At 39.9% G+C, this 16,428-nt stretch overlaps 1 protein-coding gene across 1 annotated transcript; it reads left to right on the forward strand.

Annotated features, from left to right (window-relative positions):
- The first annotated feature begins 96 nt into the window (after positions 1 to 96).
- On the forward strand, positions 97 to 16,073 carry SMIM13 (small integral membrane protein 13). Its single transcript, XM_004329811.4, has 2 exons — positions 97 to 671; positions 11,797 to 16,073. Exons 1-2 carry the CDS (start codon positions 596 to 598, stop codon positions 11,982 to 11,984), a joined length of 264 nt encoding a protein of 87 aa, XP_004329859.1. The 5' UTR covers positions 97 to 595; the 3' UTR covers positions 11,985 to 16,073.
- Positions 16,074 to 16,428: the final 355 nt, after the last annotated feature.

A 16,428-nucleotide genomic window follows, 5' to 3' on the forward strand; every position in this document is an offset into this window, starting at 1 on the left:
CTCTGCACTTCAACTCCCAGCAGCCCCCGCGACGCAGAGGCGGCGAGCGGTGGGGGCGCTGGGTGATGAGCTGCCGCTGGGGGAGAGGGCCTGGGGCGGGTAAGCGCCGCAGACGTCGCAGGGAGACGTTATCTGTGGGCAGTGGGGGTCGAGGGACCCTCGGGCGGGCGGCGGCGAGGGCCGGGTGGCCGCCGCACGTTCCAGTGCGCGCCCTCTGTCCCCTCCACGGGCGCGCGGCGTCCGCCATGGAAGCACATCCGGCTGCCACCGGGGTCTCCGGGCGCCGCGTCCCCGGTTCCCCGGAGCGATGAGGAGGTAGGGGCGCCCCACGTTCCTCCTCCCGCCCGCGCTCAGTCGGCCGGACCGAGAAGGACCGTGGGTCTGCCGGCCGGCCGGCCGCGGTGCCGCCCCCGCGCCGCCCCTCCCCGCCTCGCCTCCTGGGGGCGCTGCCGGGCCTCCTCCGCTCATGCCGCCCCGGCGCCCTGCCGCGCCCGGCGCCGGCCGCTGAAGCCCCGGCCGCGCCGCCCGCCCGTCCGCCGGCCCGCCCGCGCCCACCGCCCAGCCGCCCGGAGCCGGCCGCCCTCCTGCCCCCAAGATGTGGCACAGCGTCGGGCTGACCCTGCTAGTGTTCGTGGCAACGCTGCTGATCGTGCTGCTGCTGATGGTGTGCGGTGAGTGAGGAGTCGCGCGGGGCAGTTACACTCCGCGGTACACACGCCGGCTTGCGTCTGGTCGACTGGCTTGTTTTGTCTGGTTTAAAAGAAAAAAAGAAGGCCTGGGTGGGCAAGTGTCTTCAAATCATCTGTTTTTCACTTACCTCTCGGGAGTGAGCCCTGATCCACGACAGGCCCGCTGTCATCCAGGAGAGGGAAGAACAGCATCCAGGGCTGGGCATCTTGACTCGGGCTTAAAGCAGGTCCTGCTTCACCGGCAGGATGGCCATTCTTACCGCAGTCTGCTTAGATTTTAACCTTGGCCTGTATCCGAAGGTGAAGTGATTTGATTACTCCTTTTTCTTTTTTGACACGTTTTGACTCTGATGATAAAGCGAGGTTTCAGTACCTTCGTTTAACCAGGGGCAGGGACAGAGTTGGGTTTGAAGCACGCGTGACATTTTTTGTTTCCTTGGAGTTCAGGCTTAAACTAAATTCCAAGCAGAAATGTTGAGACGCGGCAGGACTTAGAAACACCGGCTATATTAAACTTCCAGGGTCAGGTAACCTAACTCTTAGTTCTGTAATAATGGTGCTGTTTTGTTTGGTGTGATTTTTTTTTCCTTCATGGAACGAGAGGACGTGAAACTTTTTTCTCAAGGTAATATTAGCGCGATTGTAGTTTTTTTTTTAACGCACAGTAACTGATAACCACAGCTCTCTTAGCCAAGTGGCTGAGCAGTTGTGAAAATTTGGTAAGTGTTTAGAACCAGATGTCAGTGAGTATTTTTTGATAATTACACTATTGAAGTAGGGGTTCAGGTTGATGCAGTAATTTGGTCAGTATTCAAAATACTATAGGGCTTATTCATTGCATGATTAATGTACTAAATGCTCAGTATCAGCCATGTTTGGAGACACTCGTGCATATACATGTATAGACATATTTGTATTTATACACTAGTATGTATATTTTTAATTTTCTTGCTTTTATACGTGCATAGACATGTATATGTATTTGTATTTATATACCTGTATGTATATTTTTAATTTTCTTGCTTTTACTAAGGCACTAGAGTTAAAGTTTCTAACTTACAGCCTTTCTTTTCTGATGATAAAACAATTGGAAAGCCTTTCTCAGTTTCCTGCTTGTGATGTCAGGATTTTGGGCTAATTGTAGGTGTTTAAGATCCTTGAAGTAAGGAAAACCAGATCTATGTGATTTGTTTGGATGTGAGGAAGGAGGTAAACATATGCTTTCTTTTCTAACTTGAAGAAGCAAGCTACCTGGAGATAGGAATGTAACATGTAAACCGTGTAACAACACCTTAGATAGAATATTTGCCAAACTTGCCTTTGGGGCCTCAAAATTCCGAATTGCTGCATACATTAGACTTGCTCTCTCCGCTCCCAATAGCTATTTGACTTAAATTTTACTCATTTTTCTAAAAGTACCCTGCCTTTGGTTTCAGAAAACATTATAGAATGAGAGGTGACCTATGGTAAGTAAAAGAATGCCTTATTTTGATTGAGATGGTCAAGACTAATAGCTCTAAGAAGTAATCCAAGCACTTTTTTGTTGGGAGAGTGAATGATGTGATAGCTTCATGTTTTGACTAGGAGGGGCCTGGGGCTTAGGAAGAGGCGGGAAGGATCCCACCAAATTTGAGAGAGAAACTAGGGTGTTGTATTAGTGTGCTAGGCCTGTTGTAACGATGTACGACAGACGTGTAACAGCAGAAATTTATTTCCTTGTAGCCTGGAGGCTAGAAGTTGAAGATCGTTGTGTCAGCAGGGTTGATTTCCTCTGAGGCTTCTCTCCTTGGCTTGTAGATGGCGGTCTTCTCCGGGACTTTCATCTGTGTGTGTCCATGTCCTAATCTTATGTAATAAGGACACCAGTCATATTGGATTAGGGCCCCACCCTTATAAATTCATTTACCCTTAAATAACCTTTTAAAGGCCTTGTCTCCAAATATAGTTACATTGGGGATTAAAAATTGATGACACGGGTCTGCCCCAAGAAACTCATAACCTAGTTTATTCTAGAACTCTGACCGATTCTTTCACATAGTGAATTATGATTTTCAAATTTCAGGTTCCTTAGGGAGGTCTACCTTCTCCTGTCTCTGTTGATTGTACTTTCTTGCTTTTCATTCATTCTAAAAATATTTTCCACTCCCACTGTTCACTGAAACTGCCCTTGTCAAGGTTCATAACAAATGGCTTCCATATTACCAAGTCCATGGTCCCTTATGAGTTGTAATTGTATTGATACGTAACCTCTCATACTCATTCTATACAGGTGAGCATTCCTTCCATGAAGCGTTTCTCCTGGCTTTTGTACACTATACTTTCATGGTGTTCTTCCTACCATAGTGGTTAATTGTTTATCTTTTCCTGGCTTCTCATCCGCTAGAATTTAACTTTTTTTGATCACAATCTATGATAGGAAATAAATTTTCATTGCTCCCAGTACATTTGTAAGTATATATAGATAAATTACGTATATCAATTAGTTATATCCACATCTATCTACCCATTATCTCTCTTGTCTCTGAAATAAAAATTTTACGGACTAGTACTTGCCATTACTCCATGAGATGCATGCTATTTTCTATTGTATTTTTATGTTACATTACGTTATAATACAAATATATAGTATTTCTATTTTCGCCTTACTTCTGTTCTCTTACTCATCTTACCCAGTTCTAAAGATTTAAATAGTAACTGTAACTGATGACTAAAATTAAATCTACAGCTCTTATTCTTCTCCTGCGCCCCAGGTTCGTGCATCAAACTTTTATTCTCAATATCTCCACTTGAGGATCTAATAACCATCTCAAACTAAACACATCTAAAACAGAACTTTTGATTTCTACCATCTGTTTCTCCCTCCCTCCTCACATGTTGTCAGCAGCCAAGGACTTGGGTGTCATCCTTGGTTTTGCCCTTTCCTTTCCTTATAAATATCAACTCCATCTGGAAGTCCCGTCAGTTTTGTCTTTTTTTCTTCTAGTTTTATTGAGATGTAATTGACATACAGCACTGTATAAATTTAAGGTGTATAACATTATAATTTGATTTACATACATCATGAAATTATTATCATAGTAAGTTTAGTGAACATCTATCATTTCATATAGATACAAGATTAAAGAAATAGAAAAAAAATTTTTTTCTTCCGGTGATGAGAACTCTCAGGACTTACTTTCTTAACAACTTTCATATAGAACATACAGCAGTGTTACTTTTATTTATCTTGTTGTACATTACATCCCTAGTACTTACTTTCCTTATAACTGGACGTTTGTATGGTCATCCAATCCCACCCCTCCTCCATCAACCACAAATCTGATCTCATTTTCTTGAGTTTGTTTGTTTTTAAGTATAATTGACCTACCACACTGTTAGTTCCTGTTACGGGACATAGTGGTTTGATATTTCTATACATTTCAAAGTGATTACCATGAAAGTCTAGTTACGTCTGTCACCGTACAAAGATATTATGTAAATATTTTTTAATAGATTTATTTTTGTTTATAGTTTTTTTATAGATTTATTTTTATTTATTTATTATTTTTGGCTGTGTTGGGTCTTCGTTGCATGCGGGCTTTCTCTAGTTGTGGTGAGCGGGGGCTACTCTTCATTGTGGTGCACGGGCTTATTATCACAGTGGCTTCTCTTGTTGCGGAGCACGGGCTCTAGGTGCGCGGGCTTCAGTAGTTGTGGCATGTGGGCTCAGTAGTTGTGGCTCATGGGCTTTAGAGCACAGGCTCAGTAGTTGTGGCGCATGGGCTTAGTTGCTCTGTGGCATGTGGTATCTTCCCAGACCAGGGCTCGAACCTGTGTCCCCTGCATTGGCAGGCGGATTCTTAACCACTGTGCCACCAGGGAAGCCCTAGTACATAAATCTTGATGTTATTCCCCACTCTGTACATTTCATACCTGTGACTCATTTATTTTGCAACTGAAGTTTGTACCTCTTAATCTCCCTTACATATTCCCTACCCTTCCCCCCACCTCCTCCCCTATGGCAACCACCTGTTTGTTCTCTGTATCTATGACTCTGTTTCTGTTTAGTTATGTTTGTTCAGTTGTTTTGTTTTTTAAATTCCATGTGTAAGTGAAATCATGGAGTATTTTTCTTTCTCTTTCTGACTTACTGCACTAGCACAATACCCTCTAGATCCATCCAGGTTGTCGCAAATGGCAAGATTTCATTCTTTTTTATGGCTGAGTAATATTCCATTGTATACATATACTTCATCGTCTTTATCCATTTCCATTTGCATGGAATACCTTTTTCCATCTCCTCAGTCTATGTTTGTCAGTTTTGTCTGTGGTGGTTTGAATCTGCAGATGTGGAACACATGGGTACGGAGGGCTGACTGTATTTTATGTGTTTGTTTCTCCCAGTTAAGGCGTAAGCTCAGTGAAGACAGGGACCTTCTTTGGCTTGTTCACCGCTCTATTCCTGGATCCTAGAGAGTAGAAGCATGTAGAAGGCCCTCATACATTTGAAGAAGAAATGAAGACAGATTCCTCAATATAAATTATTAAATTTCTATTACAAATACAGTCTTAAATGTGGTACAAACCAAGGCTGTCTCAAGGTGGATAACCCTTGTATTACTCAATAAAATACACTTAATGAACTGTTATGTTCAGGTGCTGTGATGGAGGTCATGAGTGTCCAAAAATTACTAAAGCATAATCCCTAGTATACTTTCTTAACTGTTTGGTAGAATTAATTTAGGCCAGGACTTTGGGGAAACCTTTTAACTGCAATTCAGTATCTTTCATTTGGGCTAATGTTAGGCTATTCCAGTTACTTGTTTCTTCTTGAGTGAGCTTTTGTAGTAGTTTGTGTCTTTCAAGCACTATGTCTATTTAATCTGAATTAATGTTCTCTCATTATCGTTTAATATCTGTAGGATCTGTGGTGATGTCTTCTCTTTCATTCTTGATATTGTTTATTTGTGTTCTTTTCTCTTGTTTATCACTCTGGCTAGAGGTTTATAAATTTTATTGATCTCAAAGAATCTGGTTTTTGGTTTTATTGATTTTTTTTATTTCTTGTCCATATTTTATTTCATTGACTTATGCTTATATCTTTAGTTTCTTCTACTTATTTTGATTTTAGTTTGCACTTCTTCTAGTTTCTTATGGTGGAAGCTTAGATTATTGATTTTAGACCCTTCTTATTAAAAAAAATAGCTATTTGATGATATAAATTTCTTTCCAGGTATTACTTTTGATTTTTTTAAAACAACTTTATTTGGTTCAAAATATTTTTTAGTTTCACTTGTGATTTCTCCTTTGAACCATGACTTATTTAGGACATTTTCCCCCCATACATCATTTTCTAGTTTAATTTTGTTATGGTGAGAAAAGTGTATCAAGTTTAGGAAGGTTTACACCTAATGAGAGGAATTAATGGTCTGTTTTGGTGGATGTTCTGCCTATACTTGAAAAGAATGTTTATTCTGCTGTTATTGAGTGGAATGTTCTGTACATGTCAGGTCAACTTGGTTGATAACATTGTTCAATATCAATGTTGTCAATAACATGGTTCAGCAGGTCTTTTTATCAGCTACTCTGTTACATAGTAGAAATCTTAAGAGCTCTGAAATGGATCAATTGGTGAAAGTCATTAACCACTTAAATTTATGGTACTTTTGGTGTGTGTTGGGGTTGGAGGATGGAAGTTGAATGGTTTGTTTGGACTACCTACTCTGTGCCAGATACTCTTCTAAGACATAGAGGACATAGTGGAAACCATAGATAAACCATAAATTTTCTTTCCTTAAGAAACTCATGTCTTGGGGGGATGACAGTTAGTTATTAAGACAATGAAGGATGGAAGTGAGCATGAAATGCTAAAGCAGCCACCCAAGAGAGTACTCTACTGAAGAGATAGTACAGTAGAAAGACGCAAAAATTATGTGTTCATGATGCTTAAAAAGCTCAGTGGCAGTGGTAGTAACCTCTTGTCTGTGGAGTTTGCCCTGGAGAGGAAGAGATTGGAGCCTAAGAGATGGTAACAATGGATAACATTTGATGAGTGTTTATTATGTGCGGGCATTCTTTTTAGGTTCCACACATTAATTCTTTTTATTACCACATTGACTCTGAAAGTGGGTGCTGTTGTCTCTATTTTATAGATGAGGAAACTGAGGCACATAGAGGTTAACTTGCCCAAATTTCGAGTGAGCTGTTGAGTTAGGATTCATGGCCAAGCAGTGTGGCTCCAGTGTGCCTCTGAGTTACAAGAAGTTGTGGTGGTAATCCAGTTGACAGATAATAAGGATTTGACGTAGGATAGAGAATGGCACTAGGAATATAACGAAGGAAACAGATGGGAGAGCGTTTATTAAGGTAGAATCTATAGCACTGAAGTAAAGCAGGGTAGGGCTGAAATACGCTCTTTCCCACCTGAGAGATGGGGAAAGGATACAACACCCATTACAGAAATGTGAACATCCGGAGAAGGAGCTGTTGAACGAGTATACTTTTTAAAGATGTCTTCAAGCCAGAGGTAGAGATTCCTTCCTGGGGTTTAAGAAAGGTAGAAAGTGTGGATGAAAAATTTGGTCATCCTCTATAATAGGGGTAATATTTGGATCTATGGGAGTGTTGTGATCACTGGAAGGAGAGGAAAATGAAAAGAGGAGAGGTTTTAAAGGGAACTTTAAATCTGTCTTCCATTTACTGGGTAACAGGGTTTTGGGTGTGGAGGTATTTCGGTTCCACGTTGTGTTGGGTCAGCGATGGTTTCTCCGGGGGCTTGTCTGCTGGGGCCGCCCAGTGTGTCTTTACAGAAGGATGTGCAGTAGAGGGAGCTTGGTGGGAAGGGTTGGAGAGCATGATTCTGTTTTCACTTTGCCTGTGTCTTGGCCTTGGACATATTACTTAGCAGTGAACCTTAGCTGCCTTCTGTGTAAACGGAAAATAAGGTTATAGGATTGAAGGTGGAAAAGAGCTTTATACAAATCAAGATCGGTATTGAGCCAGTCAGTTAACCACTTAGATATCATCATGAAGGTGGGATTAACTCCACGGGAGGAATGATTCCACAAAGATAAGAATTTTTTGTTCTACTGCACCTGGGCTTTTTGAACTAAAAAGATCTTGGGTAGGAAATCATATTCTCATTCCCTAATTAGTGTTTTGTGTTTTAGCCATACTTTCACTATGAAAATATGAGAAATTTGATACACTTATTGAATTCATTGCTGTTTTGCCGAGCTAGCCCTTTTCAATGGTTATGAGTCACTTTGAGCCTTTGATTTCTTATCTAGAAAATGGGGATAATGATTCCTAGTCTCACTAATTCAGAGGGCTAATGAGAGGATTAAATGAGATGTCGAATGTAAAGCATTTCATGAACTGAGAACTCTGTGATTACTACTGTCCCCTGGGTTTGTGGTGTGTTGACAGTGATGGTCCGTCGTTCAAGTTCATCTGCCATTGCTACCCTTCTGCTGCCAGCACATTTATCTTGCATAGAAAAACAATATACGGTTATGTTTCATGAGATCCGTCCTGTGAACTAATGCTTAGTTACTGGCACACACAAGTTGAGTGCTTATTTGCTTATCCCAGGACACACGCCCTGTTGCCAGCCGGTTTTTCTGACTCACAGACTTGCCTTTTAAACTATGAAAAACTGCAATACTTGTTTTAACAATTAGTGTAAGTTTTTGACTAAGTACATATAATTGTGGACAGTCCTTCTCCCTGCCCCCTCCACCCCCTCCTTTCTGCTATTCCTCTGTCCCTCCCTCCCATTTTTCTCTTACAATCTCAGGATAAGGTATAAGACCCACGCGCCACAGAATAAGAGTAGGTAGGGAGTTTCTCGTGTCTGCATATCAGGTTTGGGTGGGAGGAATTGTAGGAGCTGAACTTCTTTTTTTTTTTTTTTCCGGTACGCGGGCCTCTCACTGTTGTGGCCTCTCACGTTGCGGAGCACAGGCTCCGGACGTGCAGGCTCAGCGGCCATGGCTCACGGGCCCAGCCGCTCCGCGGCATGTGGGATCTTCCCGGACCGGGGCACGAACCTGTGTCCCCTGCATCGGCAGGCGGGCTCTCAACCACTGCGCCACCAGGGAAGCCCGATCATTTGATTTTTGACAAAGGTACCAAGACAATTTAATGGAGGGAAGAACAATCTTTTCAACAAAGAGTTCTGGAACAGCTTGGTATCCACATGCAAGAGGATTAATTTGGATCTCTCTCTCTCACCAAAGTTAACCAAAATCGATCAAAGACCTAGTGTAACAGCTAAAACTAAAACTCTTAGAAGCATGCATAGGCATACATCTTCATAATTTTGGGTTAGTCAGCGGTTCCCTAGATATGACACCAAAAGCACAAGCAACAAAAGAAAACAAGATAAATTGGATTTCCTCAAAGAATAAATGATAAATTAGGCTCCATCATAATTAAAAACTATTGTACTTCAAAGAACATTATCAAGACAGTGAAAAGACAGCCCACAGAATGGGAAAAAAATGTTTTGCAGATCATATATCTGTTAAGCGTCTGGTATCAAGAATATATAAAGAACTCTTACAACTTAAAGAGACAAACAACCTGATTAAAAAGTAGGCAGAGGAATTTAATAGACATTTCTCCAAAGAAGATTTACAGATTGCCAATAAACACAAGAAAATGATGTTTAACATATTTAGTCATTAGGGAAATGTCATAATAAAAGCCACAATGATAAACCACTTCACACCCACTAGGATGACTGTAATAAAAAAGGCGGGCAATGAAAAGTCTTGGTGAGGATGTAGAGAAGTTGAGAACCTCTTACCATGCTGATGGGAGTGTAAAATGGCACAGCTGCTTTGGACAAGACTAGCAATTTCACAAATGGTTACACATAAGTTACCATATGACGCAGCAATTCTACCCCTAGGTATAGTGGACCATTGAACAACATGGGTTTGAACTGTGTGGGTCCACTTAACATGCGGATTTCTTTCACTAAAGACACACTGCAGTCCACTACATGATCTGAGGCTGAATCCTTGGATGTGGAACTGTGGATATGGAGGGTGGATTGTAAAGTTTCAGGTGGATTTTCAGCTGTGGGGAGGGTCTAACCCCTGTCTTGTTCGAAGGTCTGTTGTATACCCAAGAGAAATGAAAACACGTCAGTGCAAAAACTTGTGCAGTTGGTCATTGCAGCCAAAAAGTGGAAACTGCCCGGGTCTGTTAATTGGTAAATGGTTAAAACTAAATGTGATGTGTCTTTACAATGGAATATTATTCAACAATAAAAAGGAATAATGTGATACATGCAACAACGTGTTTGATGAACCTTGAAAATATATGCCAAGTGTAAGAAGCCAGGCACACGAGACCACGTACTGTGATTCCGTCTGTATGCCACGCTCCGAATACACAAATCCAGAGACAGGAGAGTACATTAATGGTTCCCAGGGGCTGGGGAGGGAGGAACTGGGGAGGGGACTGCTAATGGGTATGGGGTTTCTTTGGGGGTCGATGAAAATGTTTTGGAGTTTGATAACGGTGATGGCGGCACAACCCTGTTAATATGCTAAAAACCATTGACTTGTACATTTTAAAATGGTGAATTTTATGATAGGTGAACTGTATCTCAATAAAAAAGATAATCAACAACAAAGGAGAAGTCACCCCAGATCCCACTGCCCAGGGACAGCCACAGCTCCTGCCCATAGAGCAGTTCACCAAATGTGGGCTCGGTGCTAGGCGCCTAAGCCCTTTATTTATTTATTCCTCACAGTGGCTTTATCAGTCTTCTGTCAGGCCTGGGCCCCCTGACCCCTCCAGTGCTCTTCCCTCTACCTCGCTGTGCCTATTTTTACAAAGAATTTTGAGTGAAGAGAGAGCTTGCTGATTTGGAGTATCGTTAAAATACTGTCTTACAGAGTTAGGTGCTTTCCTCACACAGTTGACTAAAATATATTTGTGGTGTGGTTCAGTTAGCACTCAGCACTCAAGCTTAAAGGAAGTCAAAAACTTGAGAAAAGGGTTAAATCTCTGAAGTTACGTTTTTAGTACCAAGGATTTTATGTTCATCTTTCCCCCCAGAGATTATAAGAAAGAAACAAGTAAAATTAGAAACTTCCTTAAGTGGCCATTCATCTCGGCCTTTGTAATGCTGGGGTAGAAAAGCTGGTTGGATTTTGTTTCCATAAAATGCTAGTCATCAGAATATGCTATGGTCCATTGCTTTTCTATGAAACTAGAGAGTTTTAAGGTAGAAGGCATCGAGAATACACGCTAGCATGGAAAACTGTTAGCAGTGGTTAGTTTTGTTTATGAAGTACTCTAACATTTCAGGGCAACCAGTCATGGCTTCAGGAGTTTTATCTCCTGTGTTCTCCTTTATTGACTGTTAGTTCTATATTAGTGGACGTCTAAAACTTAAAACTCCTTGCAAAAACAAGCAAAACTTGGTTAGTAATTTTTTTTTTTTTAGGAGAGTTATTCAGACTTTTTAATGGCTTTGACATGAAAACACTGTATTTTTTAAAATCTTGAATTTAAGATACTGGTACTCTGGCTTTTCATCTTGCATTGTGTAATTAAAGAAAATTTATTAATTTTCTGTGAAAGTTTATTATTTCTAGAAACTTCCTGAATAGTTTGGTCCTGAGAAGTTTTTACCAAAGTGCAGGTGATTTAGTAAATCCTGCCATTTACTGTCTTGCTTTCTGATTGAAGCACACTTGTTTTTAGTAAATACTGGCATTGGGGTGCGAATGTCTAGGTAAATAGCGAGGTGTATTCTTTCTTCCCCAGAAAAATGCTCTCAAAAAGTTGAGTTTAATACAATAAACACTCTACTTAGATATCATAATCTCATTATAAATTTGATGTAGATGGACCAAGCTTGAATTCTCAATTCCATAAAGGCAGAAACTGTTTTTGCCATTCTGTAGAATCCCAGAGTTTATCTTTATGCCGTGTCCATAGTAAGTGCTTGATAAATGTTTGTTATATAAATTGTAATCACATATACGTTTAAATTACACATACTATTTCGTAACACACACACCCCACACACAATTAACTGAAATGTTCCCAACTGATAATACTGTGTGTCATAATTTCTCTTAATGTTTTTATCTCTCTTTAGGTTGGTATTTTGTTTGGCATCTTTTTTTATCAAAATTCAAGTTTCTTCGGGAACTGGTGGGAGACACAGGATCTCAGGAGGGAGATCATGAACCTTCAGGGTCTGAAACAGAAGAAGATGCTTCATCATCTCCACACAGGATCAGATCTGCTCGCCAAAGGAGGGTACCTGTTGATGAAGGCCACTGACCTGAGCCGTGGTCCTCTGATAGTGAATGACAAAGGACATTGGGAGTCTCTCTCTGTAATGACTTGGCTTTGCAATCTGCTAAAAGATTGAAGAACATTCATTCTTGGATCTTAAGTCCAATTCAAAAAAAGATTTACATGTAAGCCATATGAAAACAAAGGGAATTACAACCAAATTGGACCATTGCAGATTTCATCATAAAGATAATTTTTGCTTATATACTTCTACATATATACTTATTCTTTGACTCTTGGGCTTATCTTCTTGCACTGGTGTTAATCTGGTAAATATTACAGGCTTGAAAAACCATATTTTATTAATATTAGTTATATGTTGTACTTTTTTTCCCCCCACATTATACCTTGTCTGAAATCGGGATGCATTTTATGATTACTGTCAAGCAGGCAGTAGTCATGGTGCAATTATCCTCGCCTGTGCCTGTGTGGACTTAAGGTTTGTCCTGTTGTTGGTATCAAATGTGTCAGGTTTAATTGGCTTTTAAAAATGTCTTCAAAAAGATTACACTATGATTCGGCATTGAAACGAAAAGTTATCGTGTATGCAGAAAAGCATGGAAACAGAGCAGCAGGGCGTACGTTCGATATTAGTGAAGCAAATATCCGTCGCTGGAGGAATGACCGAAATTCCATATTTTCTTGTAAAGCAACAACAAAATGCTTTACGGGACCTAAGAAAGGAAGATACCCACAAGTAGACGAAGCTGTGCTACATTTTGTCAGTGAGACACGTGCAAAAGGACTGCCTGTCACACGCCAGGCGATGCAGCTGAAGGCAGGAGAAATTGCCAAAACCCTTGGAATAGATGAAACAAAATTCAAAGCAACAAGAGGCTGGTGTGATCGATTCATGCATCGAGCAGGACTGTCGTTAAGGCGTCAAACATCATTTTGTCCAGCGCTTCCTGCTGATACTAAACCGCAGGCAGTGCTGGAGTGCTGTATTAAGAGATGCTGCATTGCCGGCACTCTTGATGATGCCAAGGGTGCTGTGGTCTGGGAGAATGCAGACACCGATGGCTGTGATTTGAGTGATTCAGAGGAGTTAGACTCAAGACTGTGAAGTTATAGTCATAACTTAACCAACTTATTTCATCATATACTTTCTTTACGTATGCACAAGATTGACGCGATAAAGATCTGTTTAACTCTAAAAGCTGTTTGAGTAAATTAAAAAAGTAGACGTTCTACAGGATACACAAGCATTGTGTCATAGTTTAATTGCCTATGTGTTTTCTTAGTGATACATGTGGTGCGTCTTACAACTGATGGCATCTTAGGTTAGGAAAAAAAGTAGTCTGTAAAGTTATTTTTCTTTCTAGGATAGCAATTATTTATTGGGGACCTTAATTCTGACTCTTAGAATGTTGTTAAAATAGTTATCCTCTGTGAGATACATTTTGGAGCACCCTATTCAAGATTTTAGACTAGTAACTTGGGAATCTAGGCCCTATCCTCTACTTTAGGAAGGGTAGGATTAGTTACTCCTTTTGTATGGGAGGACTTCATGCTCAAGGCATGTGTTGTGGAGAAAATACTTCTTCACAAACAGCAATTCAGTGACAAGACCTCAGAGGTACTGGGTATTGAGGAAAAAATAGAGAGTGGGTGAAAATGCCTGCTTTACTGTAAAATGATTCTTGCCAGGTTCCCACGTTTGTCTTCACTGAACTTTGGACTGCCTGTTGCCTGGGGAAGGGAGATGTGGATTAAAGAACCTTCCTGTTTAGTGCTGCCTGCTTTATACAAGCATGAAATGCGAAGCCAAGTTATTTTATTAATCCAAGTTCTTTTTACGTTTTAAACCTTTGTTTCTCAAGAACTAGTCATTACAGAATATCACCTCTATTTTATGATGGTGTGTAATTTTGTTTGATACCTCATACTTCATGCTGATAGTTTCGTTTGTTTATTAACAGTTCATCTGCTCTGCCCTAAGGTAGTGAACACCTCTGCTGTCATTGTAGCCCTTTGGATGTACTAAAAGGGAATTTACAGAGTATAACTTTACTTTTAAGTATTTGCTAAGGAGAGGTCCCTAGCAGCTGAGAGTGGGGCACAGTCTTTGTCTTTATTTCCTTAGTGGATGCAGTTTTCTGTTTTTATGTGACTATATTGATTAACAGAACAGTGACACAAGTTTCAAGCATTAATTTGAATGCTTCATACTAGCTAAATATCACATTAAAATGCTCATCAGTTAGAAAGAACGTTAATGCTTCTTGGTGCTGGGAGGATATTTGAATTAGATCTTTTGCAGTCTGATATTTGGAGCTGTGGATTCCGCTTTGTAGTGGGTACCTTAGGTTTAGGTAATGGTTGCTGACACACTTTAAGTAGCTGGTAAACTTCCTCTTGTGTCAGTATTAAGAATGATGGCCGATATAACCCCTAAAATCTGCAAGGGTCATCCACAAATTAATCCCTGAAAGATGTACATGTTGGTATTATTTATTAATATTTATGCTTTTATGGATGTCTTTTTAAGATAGAATTGTGTGAAATGTTCTGCTTAACTTGCTTGGGAAATATAACCAAAGCATATTAATAGCTCACACTCTACCGTGTTTTAACTCTTAGGAAAGTGAAGTCACTGCTGCCAATATGAGAATTCTACAAACGAATTCCTTTGTTTAAAACGTTTTTTTCCCCCCAGTACACTCGCCATAGTACATATTTCTAAGGCCCCTGAGAGAGGCAGGAGAAATAGTTGTTAACACAGAATTATTTGTGTGATATAGTGTTTTTGTTCTTTTTCCTGTTTTAGTGCTTTTGTAGCTGAACTTATAGAACTCATTGTAAGTGCATTTTCAGTTTCTTAGTAGGAGACGGAGTAGCCTGTGGTCAGTTTTAAAGTTTAGAGGGTCCTGAGCATTAAAGACACAAGTATTAGTCTTGTTTGAATCCTCACAAACAGTGATGGCGAACAAGGACGTCATCGTTTGAGGATTAATTCTAAAATGAGGATTCTGGTGGGTGCTTTTCCTTCCCAACCAGCCATTTCCAAATCTTTTTCTTCTTTTGCTTCTGAAACTTTTGTGAAGATTGCCTGTATCAAATTTATTGGTAGCATTGCTCTGATTTCAAGGCCAAAAAACGCTAAGTATTTGTGTGACATTGTTAGATAAGGTTTTTAATATTTACATAAAGCTAAAAATAGAATTCATCCAGTGGATTTTTGTAGTGATGTTTTCATGGTGGAAACATAAATACGTCATTTTGTGGTGGATAGCCAATTTATAGACATGCTGACCCATTTCTTCAGGTGTTATCAGATTTAAAAACAACTTCGAACTGTTATTTTGCTGAAAGTTGGGAATACGTTAAGTAACGGATTCACAAAATAGGGCATTTTAAACCAAACTGTGTTGAAAGGTTTGAAAGTAGTGCATTTTTACTTTTAAGAGCAACAGTTTTTGAAATTATTTTAAGTCAACAATGCAGTATTTTTTAAAGTCAGTTTTTCTTAAAAGGTATGTTTTAATGTGACATGTAACCAATGTAACTTTAGCTTTTGACTGGTAAACTTCAAGTGCTTTTATATTTCAGGTTGACTTTAAAAAGCCAATGAGCAGTACTCAGAGGTTATGGATCCTTAAGCAATTAATGGAATAGTATTTTGTTATGGAGTCTAGGATTATTGTCTGCCTTTAAAGTATTCTATAGTTTTTAACTTAAAGCATAAAGAGTAACATTTTATCTTATATTAATTTAAAAAGTTGCATTTTGCATTTGTTACTATACATGTGTCGCCTGTTTTATGACCAGTGTTTACCCCTCTAAGTCAGTTCTATGCATAACCATTCACCAAATACTGCTGCTCTGGTTTCTTAGAGGAAACATTCTGTGCTATGCTATGATGTATTGTCATCTTGCTGCTTGACAAATAGGTTTATAAGGAATTAGAACTGTGTGTGTTAATAGTACCTTTGTATAACGAGATGTAAAATTAGAGATGAGGCTGTGTAAACGATTATTCACTGTTTTAGAACTGGTCAACACTATATCTAAAGCTTCTGTGGTTTGTATGATGCTTCACTTTACACAGAATAAATTAAAATGAAAACAAAAGTTGTGTTTGTTTCATTGATAAAGAATAAGAAGCGTGAAGGGTACCTTGGACATGAGGCATTGGAAACCAGCCACTTTTACCAGTGGTTCACCCTTCACCTCCTTTGTCAAACTCTAAACATCTATAAGAATTAAGACAACCTCTCAGTAGTATTCCTAGTGCCATGAAAGTAACTGACTTGGAACCTAAGGGCACATAGCATTAGAGCTCATTTACACTTCAAGTTTAGCCTTTTTCCTTCTCACGCTTTATCCAGTACCTTCAAGATTGTTTTGCAAATCTGTTTACCATAGATCATGTCTCACATTTTGTTAGTATTAACCACCAGGAAGACTGAGTGAGGGAATGGACCAA

The sequence above is a fragment of the Tursiops truncatus genome, chromosome 10 (genome assembly GCF_011762595.2).
Source record: "Tursiops truncatus isolate mTurTru1 chromosome 10, mTurTru1.mat.Y, whole genome shotgun sequence".
In the NCBI taxonomy this organism is placed as follows: Eukaryota; Metazoa; Chordata; class Mammalia; order Artiodactyla; family Delphinidae; genus Tursiops; species Tursiops truncatus.

Excerpts from the sequence above, each read along its gene's own strand:
- SMIM13 (XM_004329811.4), top strand. The coding sequence starts at position 596 with ATGTGGCACAGCGTCGGGCTGACCCTGCTAGTGTTCGTGGCAACGCTG. Across the intron at positions 672-11,796 it reads GCTGCTGCTGATGGTGTGCG|GTTGGTATTTTGTTTGGCAT; the intron begins GTGAGTGAGGAG and ends ATCTCTCTTTAG.